General features: G+C 39.8%; 1 protein-coding gene and 1 pseudogene across 1 annotated transcript; both read left to right on the top strand.

The window, feature by feature from the left end:
* The first annotated feature begins 370 nt into the window (after window positions 1-370).
* Window positions 371-1,474, top strand: LOC103456884 (trace amine-associated receptor 13c-like; annotated as a pseudogene).
* Window positions 1,475-6,162: 4,688 nt separating this feature from the next.
* Window positions 6,163-16,716, top strand: LOC103481512 (NACHT, LRR and PYD domains-containing protein 3-like). Its single transcript, XM_008437005.2, has 9 exons — window positions 6,163-6,216; window positions 7,658-7,949; window positions 8,307-10,107; window positions 10,677-10,853; window positions 11,825-12,001; window positions 12,789-12,965; window positions 13,327-13,503; window positions 14,002-14,154; window positions 14,776-16,716. Exons 2-9 carry the CDS (start codon window positions 7,670-7,672, stop codon window positions 14,780-14,782), a joined length of 2,949 nt encoding a protein of 982 aa, XP_008435227.2. The 5' UTR covers window positions 6,163-6,216; window positions 7,658-7,669; the 3' UTR covers window positions 14,783-16,716.
* The last annotated feature ends 343 nt before the right edge of the window (window positions 16,717-17,059 follow it).

The raw sequence follows: 17,059 nt of genomic DNA, 5'->3' as shown, positions 1-17,059 counted from the left end.
AAATTGGAGTCAATACAGCTCCTGGGCTGTTCTGTGCAATTACAGGTAAAAAAATAGTCAAGTTTCTGGTGTTCACGTATAATGCCAGACAAGGTGTACACATATAGGTGTTGCTGCTAGTGAGAAAACAACCCTCAAAGGAAAGACACAGACTGACTGAAATGACAGGCCTTAACATCAATGTTTGTCCTTGCAATGGGTTGTACCCTGCATCTAATGATCTGCAAATATTAGAAAACTATTCACTAATATAGCACAAAATTCACAATGGGAGAGAGGATGAAGGGGGGAAAAAAGGAGGAGTTACAAGCTGACATTCATCAGGTATAAAGTTGGACTTTGCAACTGATTGTTTTGCACACCTCTGAAGATGGAGCAAGAGACTGGAGAAGAGCTCTGTTTTCCAAAGTTAACCAACGCCTCCTGCAGAAAGCCTGGATGGACCTGGACTGAAGCCGTGCTCCCTCAGATCATGCTGTCTTCTATTTCTTTGCTGACAGCATCTCTCAACCTGCTCGTCATCATCTCCGTCTCCCATTTCAAGTAGTGATTTAATCTTTTTTTTGTTTGCTTGAATTATTTTTGCTGTTTGTACGAAGCTGTGCTATTGTAAAACTTGCATTTATTGATTTGATATTGATTTTCTGTCTCTCACCAGGCAGCTTCACACGCCCACTAACACCATCCTCCTCTCACTGGCTGTCTCAGACTTCCTCCTGGGTCTCCTGTTGATGCCTGCAGAAATCATCCGAAACACTGGCTGCTGGTTTCTCGGCGATCTCACTTGTTCTCTGTATAACTCTCTGTCCTTTGTCATCACCTCTGCTTCGGTCGGAGACATGGTCCTCATATCAGTTGACCGCTATGTGGCTATCTGTGACCCTCTGCTTTATCCCACCAGAGTCACAGACAGAAGAGTTAAAGCTGTTGTCTGCCTGTGTTGGCTTTGTTCTGTTATCTACGGTTGTCTTGCGGTATTAGATGAATTAGTAAAACCGGGCAGGCATAAATCATGCGTGGGAGACTGTCTAATTTCTGTTGACTTTATCGCAGGAACCGTTGACCTCATTGTGAGTTTTGCCGTTCCAGTTGCAGTCATCATAGTGCTGTACATGAGAGTGTTTGTTGCAGCCGTGTCTCAGGCTGCAACAAGCAGCCGAGTCACGTCACGGCCGTCACTCTGCAGCTTTCAGTGAATATGACAAAGAAATCTGAGCTGAAAGCAGCCAGGACTCTTGGTGTTCTCGTGGTGGTTTTTCTAATATGTTATTGTCCGTATTACTGTGTCTCCCTCGCAGGAGAGGGTCTGCTCAGTGACACCTACGCGTCATATTCGCTCTTCCTGTTTTATTTCAACTCCACTCTTAACCCTGTGATCTATGTACTTTTTTATCCCTGGTTTAGAAAAGCAGTAAAGCTCATTGTCACCTTCCAAATTTTGCTTCCTGGCTCTTGTGACTCTAATGTATTGTAAAGTTAATAGAAATGACTATAATAATAATAATATTGTGCAAAAAAACCTTTAGAAAGGTTAAAAAGTGTGGCACATCCTGAATAAAAAGAGTTGGAATACATTTTATCACATATTTACAACTAGTAGTCATTGATTTCCAATTAAGTTGTTTCACTTGTTTTTGTCACCAGTAGTTGTTTTTATTTTTTTATTTCAGAAGTATGAAGAATGAAGAAATAAGACAACACTCCTTTACGTTTCTCAATAACCTTTGAGAAATGTCTCGTATCTCAGTGTATGGTAGTACAACTGTGACATATAAAGTATGTATAAGCAATCCTGTTAAAGTAATGAAGACATGATTTCAAACAAAGTACAGTCATGCCTCAGTATGACAGGATCAACGAGTTGCACATGCATACGCAAAACATCTCAGTAGAATTAGAGAAAGATAAACAAAGACAAGAGGACATAGGTGGGTCTGACCCTCATAATGTGTGTCCCCTCAGTGCGTACGAGGACTCTTCTTTAACTTTGATGAAAATTCTTCAAATTGTTAACTGTCAAATTTATTCCGTCACTTATGATAACTAGCTTGTTTTCTTTGACTGTTTGTGGCCTTGCTGATCTATCTTTAAACTTCCAAGAAACAACTCTATCTTCCATGACTTTCAGGACATGTAGATCGGGGAGGCCTTGAAAATGGTGTGTCTGGTCTCTTGCTAAGGAGCTTAATTAAAGCCATCCTAAGGGGAAAAAAAGGAGAGAACAAAATGTGAACTACTTTTCTGCCATATTTGTATTATGATGGAATCTACATCAACACATTTTGAACAACTTGGAAAATCTTTGGCCAACAGCGCTTTACCTGTGAGGCACGACCGAAGAAGGAAGAACCACCTGTAAAGAATCCGAGACAAACAAACATCGGAGGCATTTAGGAGCACTCGGATATTTGCACTTTGATTAAAAATATGTATTTTAGATGCTTGTTAAAAAAACACCACCCCTCCCCCCTCACACACTTTCCAAAAAAAGAAAATGTTCAATATTTTCTGTTTTTCCAGCGTGGCGTCTTGGGGATTGATGGAGGGACAGATGGACGTCTTTAGTGAAAACAAGAACTTTGCGCACACCATGTGCATGAGTACAACTCAGACTGGCTTGGAGTCGACAACGGACCACAACAGAGGATCCCACGAAAAGAAAGAAACATGGGTGAACTTAAATACACACAGGGAGATAAGAAAACAAAAACAGCTGAATCGATACAGGGAAACAATTAAAAGTGGAGGAAATGAAGAAAACTCAGAGGAAAAACAGGGATCATGACACTATTGGCCCTCATTTAATGAAACTGCGTGTCAAGGTTTCAACAGCATGAGAATAGAAACTTGTAATAAAACTGCCTCTCTTTTTCTGGTGCTTCTTGGTTTCTTTTTCAAGACATGACAAGATTATGTTGTCGACAAACTGATGTTCCATAAAAGCCAGGGACCATCCAGCAGAGCAGCCCAAGGTTTTAGTTATGTCATTGAAAACCTTCTGGCTCAGACTTGGAAGCCATTTCTGCTTGATTTCAAATTACTGTCCCTCAAATTTAGCGCAGATTTTGTCAACAACTAATTCTTCTGTCTTTCAGGTAAAGACAGCAACATGTCTTTGACTTCCTGATGCCTTTACACATCAGCCATTTCACAAAAAGCCATATTGTCTCTTTCATTCTCACATGGCTGTTTCCAAATATGGTTTTTAAGTCTCCATATTTGTATTGGTGGTAGTTGGGTCCAAAACCACGTCTGAAAAGACCTGTGTTAAATAGTGCAGCAGCTAATTAGTCCTCTCTCTGAAGCTTTCATCTTGGTGTCCTGTTGCCAAATTTTCCCAATCTTCTGGTATATGGTGGATAAATTCTTCAATTGCAGGAATTGCACAGTCTTCAACTAAAACCTGTAGTTCTTCTCTTAGTATGACTCCCATTTTGATAAATTAAACTTGGATCTGTTACTACTGGAACTGACTTGGAATGTAGCAGAACTCTACAATCAACACGTTTCCCGAGGGCACCTCACCCGAGAAGACCTTGTCAGTCGCTTGCAGAGCAAGTTCTAAAAATAGCCACTGTCATTAGGGAGCACTGCCCAAAAAATTATTTAATTAAATGTTTTTATCTTGAAGTAATATTTGTTTATATTTAGAATAAAAATTGTAAATTATAAAAACCTTTAAAATAAATAAGAGGTGATGGCGCAGACACCTGCAGGATGTTATTGGAGGGCTGTACCCACTGAAGATTTTCCTTTAAATGAAAAAAGAAAAGACACATTTTTGAATGTTTTATTATCTAACCCTCTTTACTATTAAAATTGTGGAGAAAAAAAAGATCTTTAGTGTCAAAACATCTTATACGTAGAAAACTGTGTGAGTCTGAAGGGGTGGGCAGGCAAAAGCCTAAATCTTATTGGTCAGTTTACTTGTGTTTATTTGGTGGCTTGGCAATTTTTCTGTAAGCTAGAAAAGAACGAGCAGAGTTTGATCCTCCTGTAGTTCTAAGAGGACGGTTGGATCACGGTTGAGCATATTACCTAACTAATAAAGTAACTTGTAGTCAAACTAAGTTACTTTTTCAGAATAACTATGCCGTCACTGTTAATATGTTTTTTCGTAGATGTAATTTCAACGTATTTACTAAGCAAAACTTAGTCCAGACTGGAGTTCTGCACTGTTGTGCTTAAATACAGATTTCAGCACCCTTGTTCAGAACAGTTTTGCCCTGCTGTTTTCTGCTCTTCTTGGCCTAAACTCAATTCACACCTTAGTCCTACACCTAACCCCTAACCCTTTTATTATGAATGTGAAATCTTATGCATCAAATTTATTTGACACCTAAAAACGGATTATTTTCCATATTACATGGTATATTTAAGCTCTATTTTAATTTATATTACCATTTTTTTGTTTTGTTTTTTTACACTTATAGTGGAAGCTAAAACTGTTTTAATCTAATTTGGTACCTACAGGTCAAAATGTTTAACTTCCAAAATGGAAGTGTAATTACCAAATTTTGCCACTTGATGGCAGCATATGTTCGTCCTGGAGTAATGCATGGATGTTGGAACAAACCCAGTCTGCATTATAACTTATTAAAGGTAAAGTCATAAGAATAATAAATAATACACATTTTAGAATTATAATCAAATGGATGTGCTGTGGTGGCACAGGGGTTAAGCACAACCCACATATGGAGGCCTCAGTCCTCAACGCGGCTGTAGCATGTTTGATTCCCGGCCTGGCGACCCTTGCTGCATGTCTTCCCCCTCTCTCATTACCCACCTTCCTGTCAACTAACTATCAAATAAAGGCCACTAGAGCCAATAAAACCTTTTTTAAAAATTAAAATGACTACATATATTATTTTTATTTAATAACACTGCATCACATATATGAAATAAGTATATATTTCATGCCACTACATTAAAATGTCATCCACAGCCTGATAAAATCAATATAAGTGTCTTTCATGTATTCATTTACTTGTAAATATATTTAAAATATTTACAGTTTCAAGGTGCCATCCACTGAGCTCGACTGTAGGGGGAGTGCCACCCGGTGTTGTGCTGAAAAGTTCTGCTGATTGCTAGTCGCATGGCTACCACTGCCATACTTGCACTGTGATTCATCCCTGGACTGGATCCAGGAAGTTGTCCCACACCGTCAAGTGGTTCAGTTTTAGTAAGTTGATGCCTAAGCTGACTTCAAGCGAACTAATACTAGTAAAATCAAAAGTAATAAAAACAAAAAAACAGCAACTTTGGCACCGGTTGGCACTTTAGTGTAGAACTATTTAAAAGAAATAGCAAACCATCACGATGTTTGTCTTCAGGCTGTTTGCTCTGTGGGAGTACTGTCTCAAACTGAATCAGATCAGACAGCTTCAAGTATACAGTCAAACAAGGCACTTCAAGAGTCACTGGACTCTGACTGGCCTACTGAGCCGTGACGCTGTTTGAAATGTGCCAGTCCTGAGCTGCAGAGTGACCCTGCAGTCCAAAAGCCATGAGATAGCCATGATGTATGATGACTTATATGACTTATTTCAATTGGTAAGAAGTTTGTTTGTGTTTTTTTTATTCAATCTGACAAAACTCAGCTGATTACATTGAGTCACTGACTTTGCAGCAAACCCTGATACTGAGCAGCAACTATTATTATTATTAGTCTTGTTTTTATTGTATGTTGTTGGGTAAAACTAGGGTGCAATGTAGATGGACTAAACTCCTAAAATGTGTTTTAAACATGAAGAATGTCTTGTTATAAGTCTTGTAACAAGATATTTTTCATGTTCTAAGTGAAATAATCTGCCAGTGCAACTAGCACTTTTTAAAATCAATATTAATGAATTACGTACTTAGAACAAACTCCTATATCTTTCTGAAAAGTTACTTGTAAGTTAGTTTTGTCGTATTTCAAGTACACTCACCTGTTTGCACTAGAAACTAAATCAAAAAGTAAGTTTAGTAAGGCTTGGTGTTTTTGCAGTGCATATCAAGTTAAATCTGAACTTGATGATCTACATTTGTTTCTTTGTAAAGCAAAGATTATCAGAGAGGATTCCTAACATGTTTCAACACATATGTACACACCTATTCAGTAGGAAGGGGGCGTCGGTGGGTCAGGTATTATGAGATCAGGAGAAACCGGTCTGCTTGGCTCAGACTCCATTTGTGAGCAGAGCAGAAGGAGAACCAAAAATCTGGATCAGGGTGAGTGTTTACTCCATATTCTTGTTTCCCTCTTGTCTTGAGAGGGTTTATTCTCTTTGAACTTTTTGGACCACAGTGAATATTTTGAAACTCAATTTTTGCAGTTTAGTCAAATTGAAATGATATATTAGCTGTGAGAAGGGTGGGAGGGGCTTCAGGTGAGTCAGTCATGATAAGATCTGGATAAACAGGTTATTTATTTATTTGGCTTCACTGGCTTTTAAAGAAATATCCCTATTAAATACTTGTACTCGCATAACATGATGGAATTTTTTCTAAACACTCAGCCTTGGCAAAAACTAGGCTTATGGTCTGATTTTTAAATCATGCTATGTAAAAGTACTTACCATTTGAACATCTATCATATTTTGTCACCTTCCAGTGGTATTTTTGTGAGTCAAACTCAAAGTATTGCATAATTGGGAAGTGAAAGGAAACTGCGGTACGGTGTTGTGATTTGCAACCAAAATATTCAGCAACCTTTATTTCAGTCAGGGCTGCACAGTATTTGAAAGCTCGTAAAGTTGAGGTCATACATGTATTTTGTTAATCATTGAGAGAAAATGTTCTGAAACCAGAAACTCATTTTCAGAGTAATTTCACTTAGAGTTCCTAGAAAGAGTTTGCTGAACCTTCTTTCAGCACAGATTTTATTTTCCGGACTGTAAATTAGTAATGTCTGCCTTAGTCAATTCTGAAAATGACAATTAGCAGGAAGGAATCTCAATATTTTCTACTTACTCAGTGTAACCAGAGAACGATATTGTGAAAAAAACATCTCTAATTTACAGTAAAATACAGGCAGCTGTTGTTGCCAGAATTTTACTGTATAAAAACAGTAAATCCCTGTAAAATTCTGGCAACCACAGCTGTTAGTATTTTACCATCCATCCATCCATTTTCTGTACACCTGTGTCCCTAGTGGGGTCGGGAGGGGTGCTGTTGCCTATCTCCAGTGAAACATTTCAGGTGAGAGGCAGAGTCACCATGGACAGGTTACCAGCCTGTCACAATTTTACTGTAGATTATACAAAGATTTTTTACATTGCACAGATTAGATGCTTCAGTTGTTGTTGCAAACAAACTGATGCATCTGTGTACAGCAAGATGGAGATAATTGAAGATGGAGAAACGTTTGGTGCTCACATCAGTTCTCTTATTGTCAGGCTCTGACATGTCAAGAGCACACGGATTTGCTCTAGACATGATAGAGCAGAGCTGCAAGAGCAGCTGCTCAGACTTCAGTTGACTGCAAATCCATGTGCTCTGACATGTCTATGGTGATGTCTACACACAATTTCATAGCATGTAAATTTTTTGTGCAAGTTTCAGAATTTCTCTCTACAGCAAACTTCAGTGTGAAAGCTGTACACTTTTGAAGGAGGCCTCTGATTAGAAGAAAAACCAAGGGATTTTCTAACATCTTTTCCTCTGATTTAAGTTGTAGGTCGAGATGTGCGAGGATGAAAAGCTTGCTGGCATCCTGAATGATATAGTTGATGAGGAATTTGGTCACTTCAAATGGCATCTAAAGAAAGAGACCTGGAATGGAATGGTGCCCATCAAAACCTCCAAGTTGGAGTGGGCGGAGAGGCGCGACGTCGTGGACCTAATGGTGCAGAAATACCAGTTTGCTGGAGCTGTAATGGTTATGGGAATTATTATGGAAAAGATCAACAGAAATGACCTGGTGAAGAAGCTCAGTGATCTGAGTCCTGAAGCTGCAGTTGAAGGTCAGTAACAGACAGAAGAACTTCATATCCTTCTTAGCCCAAAACTGATCCAGAGTAGAGTCAGATGCTTGACAAGAAACCCTTCATCCTTAGTAAAGACTGGCTCAGGATCTTTAGACCACATAATGGTGGTCTAAAGTTCATTTATTAATAGGCAAAGTTGTAAAATTTTTCCTCTTTACATTTTTCATTTTCATGTTTGCCATTTTCGGTCTCAGGTTTCGTCTGAATTAAATTCTCATGGTCTGTAGTTGCAATGACCCCCTCGTTTAAATAAGTTGACATAAAAACAATAAATTTAGTGTGAGTCCTAATTTGCTGAAGTGTTTCCTCTTGTATCTTTGCTTCTTTGTTCAGATTTTGCTGGTCAGTGTCAACATGACCATAAAGAATATCTGAAGAAGACATTCCAGTGTCTCCGTGAAGGCATTGCAGAAGCTGGAAAGAAAACCTTTCTAAATGATATCTACACAGAGCTCTACATCTTGGATGGAGGAACTGGACAGATTAATAACGAACATGAGGTCAGACAGATTGAAACAGCAACCAGCAAACCAGGAAAAACAATACAACTAGACAACATCTTTAAACCCAAACCTGAAAAAAACGAACCAATCAGAACAGTGATGACAAAGGGAGTGGCTGGCATTGGGAAAACAGTCTTAACACAGAAGTTCAGTCTGGACTGGGCTGCAGACCAAACCAACCAGAACATCCAGTTCATATTTCCATTCACTTTCAGAGAGCTGAACACATTGAAAGAGAAAAGGCTCAGCTTGGTGGAACTAATTCATAAATTCTTTATTAAAACCAAAGAAGTCTGTAGCTTTGAACAGTTCCAGGTTCTGTTAATCTTTGATGGCTTGGATGAAAGTCGAATTCCACTGGACTTCCACAACAAGGAGATCCTGACTGATGCTACAGAGTCCACCTCAGTTGATGTTTTGCTGACAAACCTCATTAGGGGAAAACTGCTTCCCTCTGCTCTCCTCTGGATAACCACACGACCTGCAGCAGCCAAACAGATCCCTCCTGAGTTTATTGACATGGTCATAGAGGTCAGGGGGTTCACCGACTCACAGAAGGAGGAGTACTTCAGGAAGAAATTCAGAGATGATGAGGAGAAGGCCAACAAGATCATATCCCACATCACAGCATCCCGAAGCCTTCACATCATGTGCCACATTCCAGTATTCTGCTGGATCACTGCTGATGTTCTGGAGGATGAGTTGAAGAACAAAGAGGGAGGAGAGCTGCCCATGACCCTTACTGAGATGTACATCAAGTTCTTGGTAGTTCAGATCAAAATCAAGAAGAAAAAGTATGACGGAGGAGCTGAGCAAGATCCAGACGTCAGTAAGATGGTTCAGTCTCTGGGAAAACTGGCTTTGGAGCAGCTGCTAAATGGAAACCTCATCTTCTATAAATCAGACCTCCAAGATTGTGGCATAGAGATCAAAGACGCTTCTTTCTCAGGAGTGTTCACTGAGATCTTTAAAGAGGAGACTGGGATGGGCAAAACCTCGGTCTACTCCTTTGTTCATCTGAGCATCCAGGAGTTTCTGGCTTCAGTCTACATGCTCCACTGCTTCACCACAAGGAACACAGAGGTAATGAAGATGTTCCTGGAAGAAGATGACCACTCATCTTTGTTTTACTTCTTGACTTTTTTCATGACGTTGTCCAAGAAAACAGACCATGGCTACTCACTGGATGAGTTCCTGAAGAAAGTCATGGAGAAATCTCTCAGTAGTGAAAATGGCCACCTGGACTTGTTTGTCCGCTTCCTTCATGGCCTCTCTGTGGAGCCCAACCAAAAACTCCTAGGAGGCCTGATGGGTCAGACAGAGAACAGCCCAGAAACGATCCAGAGAATCACCGACAATCTGAAGAAGATGAACACTGATGATATCTCTCCCGATAGAAGCATCAACATCTTTTACTGTTTGATGGAGATGAATGACCTCTCATTTTGTAAGGAGATTCAACAGCTCCTGGAATCAGGGAAGAAACTCTCAGAGGTCCAATGCTCAGCTCTTGCCTACATGCTGCAGATGTCCGAGGAGGTTCTGGATGAGTTGGACCCGGAGAAGTACAACACAACAGCAGGTGGACGCCAGAGACTGGTTCCAGCTGTGACAAACTGCAGGAAGGCTGTGTGAGTCCAGATGTTTTCATGGTCTGAATGCTGATGCGGCCTTGCTGTCCTCCTGTTTCTTCTTCATTCTTCAAGAGATTGCTTCTGGGCATTTTTTGGCCTTTAACATCTTCCTTCACCCTTTGGACTGTTTCAACCATTCAAATATCTTAATGTTCTGCTCGTCCAGGACAGCACTGTTGCAGCGTTTGGTATTTAGAGAATTTTTTTTATCCCACTTTTATCAGTTCTTGTGTTGAAATTAATAGAAAATGCTGAGAACTCTAGAAAATCTCTGTTTTATATGAAAGACCCAATCATCCAGAGACATTTTTTAAACTTCTAACCCCTCTTCACTCACTCTCCACATGATTCACCTCTTAGGATCTTTAGCTGTTTTTATAAAATCTCTGTTTAGGTTTTATGGAAACTTGGACCATTATGACTTGAGCAACGATTTCTTCTCAAATCCAACCCTTTGTTTCTTTGAGACAATGTACATACCACATGCATGTTATCATATTTTATTCTGTGTTTATAACAGATTGTGTGATTGTAAATACAACTTAGTATTTCTTCTCTAATCACAGACTTGGTGGCTGTTGGCTCTCAGAGACTGAATGTGAAGTTGTGGCCTCAGCTCTGCAGTCCAAACCCTTCCACCTGACTGAACTGGAAATAAGTCAGTTCTGCAAACTGAAAGACTCTGGAATGAAGCATCTGTGTGAAATCCTGGAGAGTTCAGCCAGCATAGTGAAGAGTTTGAGGTTTGTGTTCTCTATTTATCCAATAAAATCAGTCACTAATATTTGTTGTTGTAATTAATAATTTTATTCTGATGTATTATCTTTTAAAATAATATGTTGTCAGAATGTTATTTCTAAAATGCTTTACCTCATAAATTAATTATTTTTTGTTATTTCTGACTTCCAGACTGTTGGAACTTTATTTTTCAGTTCTTCTCACATTAAAATGCTTTTGACTGATGAACAAAAATGAGGAATATAAGTCAATGTCTTCCAACACTTATTGTCATCAAGTAACTTAATGTGTGCAGTATGCTGGATTGGAAGATTAATGCTTAGGTCCATCAGTGTTATGAGGGACATCTGGAAAGGTTAACGTTTTCAACCAATCCATGGAAAACAGGGAAAAAGCGAAGACAGAGCACCAACCATAGCAGCCAAACATAGAAGCCTGATGTGGTACTTCACCACCACATCATCTTTTAAGAATTGCTCCTCCATTTTTTGTCCCATAAGCTCTTTTATCGGCATATTCTTATTCCTCCAACGATTCTTCAGCATTCTCATTTATTGTAGCTTCAGCCACCTCTTAACATCGTGATCTTGTCTTTAGCTTTAGTCCTGGACAGGTTAATCTCTAATAAAGAAGGCATGCTGTCAGAAAACATTGGATTGCTAATCGTCCAGTTCAGGAGCTTTAAGTAAAAATGAGCTTCCAGTGATTTGGATGCAGATAAATAATGATTGCTGTAGAAACTTAGTCCAGACATTGTTGTCTTACACACCACAGGTGACTTAACGATAGATACACTACATCAACCAGCCCACTCTCATACCAGTCAGCCCATTCTCCTCTGACATCAGTTCATCATGTTTCTATAATTTTTACATGCAGTGAATTTATTTAATTTCTACTTTTGTGTTGTTTTTTGTTCATATTTCAGTTTTAACCTGCATCCTGTTGGCTTAACTAACATATTCTCTTTGTTCAGGTTGGAGAGCTGCAGTTTGTCAGAGACCAGCTGGTCTTCTCTGTTCTCAGCTCTGAAGTCCAACCCGACCCATCTGACAGAACTGGACCTGAGTGGCAACAAAGACCTGAGAGATTCTGGAGTGAAGAAGCTCTGTGGTTTCCTACGTACTCGTGTCTGCAAAATACAAAAACTGAGGTCAGAAGCCATGTTTTAGTTTAGAGCTGATGTTTCTTATGTGAGACTTGATCTTTGTCCAATTTCACCAATGGACAAATGTTGTTTTCTTGACCATTTGTGTTATTACCCTCTTGGGGAGTTACTGAAAAAGGCTCTGGAAGCTACTGGTTGCTAGTTAGTGATGTGTTGGAGATCTCTGGTGTAACATTGAAGAAGACTTCTGTGAATAATTCAAGAGGAGCTGCATCAGAACCTATTGGCTTTAAATGTCTGACCACCTCCTGCAGAGATGACAGTCACAGGTTCAAAGCTGTCAAAGACGACAAAGCAGGGCACCAAGACTTATCTGGGCCTCTGTGAAGGTGACTCTCTCAATAAAATGCTGCAAAATGTTCACCTGCAGCAGGCCAGGGTTCAGTCCAGTCTGTGTGTGGCATTAAGAACAAATTAAACCCGAGGATCATGACCATTTGACCCATCACATCAGAGATGTTTTCTTTTGACGTCCTTAACGGTTTTTAGTAACGATGCCAGCAATCCTTTAATATTTGAACCGACACCTATGATCGGTCTGTCTTCCACAGGTTGCTATAGAAACTTAGTCCAGATATTGTTGTCTTACACACAATAGTTTGATACATAATGTCAACCTGCCAATTCTCCCCTGACATCAGTTCATCATGTTTCTGTGATTTCTGCAGTCAGTGAATTTATTTTATTTCTAAGTTTTTTATTAATTTGTTCATATTTCAGTTTTAACCTGCAATTTGTTGACTTCAGGTCATTTGTTTTAATCTATTTTCAGACTGCAGGACTGCGGGTTGACAGAGATCAGCTGTGCTTCTCTGGTCTCAGCTCTGAGGTCCAACCCCTCCCACCTGACAGAACTGAACCTGAGCCTCAACTACGGCCTGAAAGATGCTGGAGTGAAGGAGCTTTGTGGTTTTCTACAGACTCCTTTCTGCAAAATAAAGATATTGAGGTCAGAAGCCATATTTTTAGTTTAACGCTGATATTTCTGATGTGAAATTTGTAGGCATATGGCTGATATTTTTGTGATCCACACTGAGGCTCTCCATGGAAAAGTTTTTTTCTTCTTCTTCTCTGGCTTGGTCCAGCTAAAGTTTCTTTGTTTTTAATAAAGCACAAGCAGTTCATCTTCCCAATATCATATTCAACCAACTAATTTCACAGGCATTAACCACGTCTGCAGAGAGAAGGTCAAAAGTTATTTTTTATTTGGATAGAACAATAAAAATAACACTTGGATATTTCTTTGTTCATGTTTCAGTTTTAAGCTGCATCCTGTTGAGTTCAGCTCGCGTGTTTTATTCTTTACTCAGACTGAGCAGCTGCAGTTTGTCAGAGATCAGCTGTGCTTCCCTGGCCTCGGCTCTGAAGTCCAACCCCTCCCATCTGACAGAACTGAACCTGAACTACAACAAACACCTCAAAGATGCTGGAGTCAAAGAGCTCTGTGGTTTCCTACAGAGCCCTGACTGCAAAATACAAAAACTCAGGTGCAAGCTTATTTCCCTTCATATCTCAGTGAATATTTTGGCATAATTAATTTGAAAAACAAAGGTCATGTCTTCTGCTCTAGGAAATATTTTTCCTGAATTTGTTCCTGGACTTGGAGCTAATGTTTAATTCAGTCCCTCTGTGTTTCAGGTCCTAAAATCAGTTTTACATTAAATGTTCTGCATGACGCCATGTCTTTGTGGCTGTGCAATAATTGAAATGTATCTGCATTAATCTACACTTGTTCACATTTACTCAGAAATTCCTCCTAATTTGTTTATTTTCTGTGAAAATTGAATAATTTGGCTGCAGAAGCTGAGCTTGTATTGATGCGTACGCTGGTGGAGCTGATATTTTAAGAGCTGAAGTAAGCGGGTCTTTGTGAACGCAGCAGCATGATGTCATTGACATTAAGTAGCGATCTTTAACTGGTTCTGTTAGGCTGTCTTAACCTGCGTCTGGTTGGCTCCAGCTCACGTCTTGTGTTGTTTATTTAGTTTGGTGAACTGCAAGCTGTCAGAGGTCAGCTGTGCCTCTCTGGCCTCGGCTCTGAAGTCCAACCCCTCCCATCTGAAACGACTGGACTTGCTTTCGAACAAACTGAAGAGGTCAGATGTTCAGCAGCTGAAGGATCTCGTAAAGACTGTAAGGTCAGTGGATGGTTGTGAGTGAGTCCGGCTACGGTCAGTAGTACTGAACCAAACCCAGTCCAAAGCATCAACGCGAAGCTGTAGTGTTTCCAGTAAAGCTGCATGCTGAATGGCAACATGCTTCCTGATTGGACACCCAGACAAGGAGATAGAATCTTGTTGTGTTCCTGTTTCCAGGAATTCCAGCTTGATTCCAGCTGCCGGTTTTTCAGCATGTCTTCAGACTGCTTGCCCGTAATTGTTCGATCTGTGGTATCATCTTAGATCTGACCTAAGACTGTTTGTTCTCTCTGTTCAACAGAAGCAAACTGATAAAGTTTCATCTTTGTCACTGCTCTGAGATCAGTCTAACTGGCTCTTATTTCACAAACCGTCATTACATTTAGCCACCAGGTGGTCTTTCTGCTGAAGTCCACTCGTCACAGCTGGACATTTGTCTTTCTGTCCTTAGTTTCATCCAGATGTGTTCAGGGACAGCCTCCATGTTTATTAGTCAGCTGACGTTTTAATGACAATGACATCACCAAAGTGTTTTGTGAAGCTGCATCAGTGACTGTCAGCTGATGAAGAGGCTGGAAGCCCTCACCGATCTCCTCTGTTGCTCCTTTCTCCTCTCTGCAGGGCGTAGTGATCTCGGAGAAAAGAGAGAAGCATCGCTGTGTCCTGATGACCCTCCTGATGACCTGCTTGAAGAGGCAGTTTAAGAGAGATTCACTGTGATGAACTTTGAGATGAAAGATTTTTTTTATCCTGTTTATTTTCTCGTATCTGTTTTTTAAAGTTTCCAAAACGTTCTGATTAAGGAGACGTGAGTCGGCTGATTCCATCTCATCAGAGCAGATGGTACAGATCCAGGCTGGAAAAAGGATATGTTATTCATTCAGATCTTTGTTATATATATATATACTTAGTTATAAACCTTAGTTATCAAACAAGATAAACATATTGTGTTAGTTCCATAGTTATTGCTTGCTTTATTGCTGATACATAGCATATGGGTGTCCTAAATAACTTCTACATTGATTCACCTTATTATAATGCACTTTGTTCTGAACAATATGCACTTGGGGAAACGTTCTGTTGGTGTGTGCTTGTTGTTGTATTGGGGACAGATATCTGCTGCAGTCTCACCCAGCTGGTCGTATTTATCTAAACCACTGAGTCACAGCTGATTTTCCACATATTCCTTTTCGTCCTACCCTTCGTTGGGCATTTTTTCTGCCTTGACACTGTCATCTAGTGTCTGATATTTAGTGATGTGTTTTCTGTGCCGAGGCTTCGGAGCGCTTGTCGAGTAACCCAGGAGGATTTTTATGAAGCTCGTATCGAGGCTTGTGTTGCAGGAGCTGGCGGTGAAACTTGAAGCGTCGTATTCGGGGCGTACCGCACGACCGACTCAAGAACTGGCTCGCCAGTTTGTGAATCCAAAAAAAAAAAAAAAAAACATGGCAAAACGCTCCTGTTTCACCCGTCACATTTTCTTATTTTAGGATTTTGTTGCGTGCGCATTTGCAATTAATTTGCGCACCTTTTTGATTCCTCGAATGACTCGAGTACCTCAATTATGAAAATTCCTCGAGGAAAATGTACCTGCCTCGAAGCTTTGTTAAACTGTGTTCTATTATTTAGCCCTCTGTGTTCTGGCCGGGTCATTATTTGACCTGGCGCTCTCACGTCTCCCTATGAGTTGTTGCTAAGTGCTAGCAGCCTAACGTCAGATTTTCTGGGTTCTTATCGTTTTCTGTGGGACCAGTAAGCATTTTTTTAATTAACTGGCGTGACGGCCTTTCTCCTCCTCTAACTCCATGTTTTGAGAGAGAGAGGTATTTTTCCACAGGATTCTATTAATAACAATAATCGCTGGAGTACTCAATCACTAAAATATTCCAGTCCTCAGACCCTCTCCTAAGGTTCACACATAGTAATAATAAATCATTACTTGTCAAAATTAACAAAAACAACAATGAGGATCCTGTATTCTAATTTCCTTCTTATTTCTGATGATTTCAAATGTGAAGGATCAAATGAGCTGTAATGTGTCTTTGACTACTGACAAAGCGCTTCATCTGTGCCCTGTGAGCCTGAGCACAGCAAAGGTTTTTATTTTTAAGTTATAAACAAATAAGATCCCAAACAGGCTTGGGAGTTACAATCCTCTCTCCTCCATTGTTTGATATGAACAGATTAAGTCTATAATCAGAATTTATGTATTAGTATCACAAACATTTTGTGTTTGTTTATTCAGTTTAAGGCGTTGTTTGTTGTTTTCACTGTGCCTGTGTTACATGCGTCGTTCACTCGATGTTACAGTGGAAGCGAATGAAACGCCGCGGTGCGTCGGCTCACGAGTCGACGGAAAACCTCAGCGCTTCATGAAGCTTCATCTCGCCATCACTGCTGATATTGTGTCTCTTTGGATCGATGAAGATTAAATTCAAAACCAGCTCCACTTTGTGGCTTCATGACTTTTGATCTGAACTTGATTCAACTGGAAAGTTTCTGTCTGATTTATTTTCAGCTTGCAACTATAAAACATGTGAAATAAAACTTGATTCAACAGTTTCCAGACTGCAGTTTTCTTCATTCTCATGCAGTTTTTAGATGGTTTTTTCATAATATTTTCTATAGATGTTGGTCATTTTATCTACTGCTGCAATAAGCTCAGTGACTAAATGATGGTTTATTAAATTAGAGATGCAGCTTTTTTGATTATTTTATATCAAACATTTTTTATTTTCTTCTTTATGAAGGTTAACAACATAAAGTTTATTGCACTTCAGCATCTCCTTTAGTTGCATTGGAAACACTTTCTGGAGCAGCTCAGGGTGCACCAAAGATTATTCTCTGAACCCAAACCTGCTGCCGTTTCTGTGGCCGTTCCTTTGGTCACCGCCAGTTCACCTGC

The sequence above is a fragment of the Poecilia reticulata genome, chromosome 2, assembly GCF_904066995.2.
Source record: "Poecilia reticulata chromosome 2, P_reticulata-male-v2, whole genome shotgun sequence".
Classification (NCBI taxonomy): domain Eukaryota; kingdom Metazoa; phylum Chordata; class Actinopteri; order Cyprinodontiformes; family Poeciliidae; genus Poecilia; species Poecilia reticulata.
This window is presented reverse-complemented; position numbering and strand designations above follow the sequence as displayed.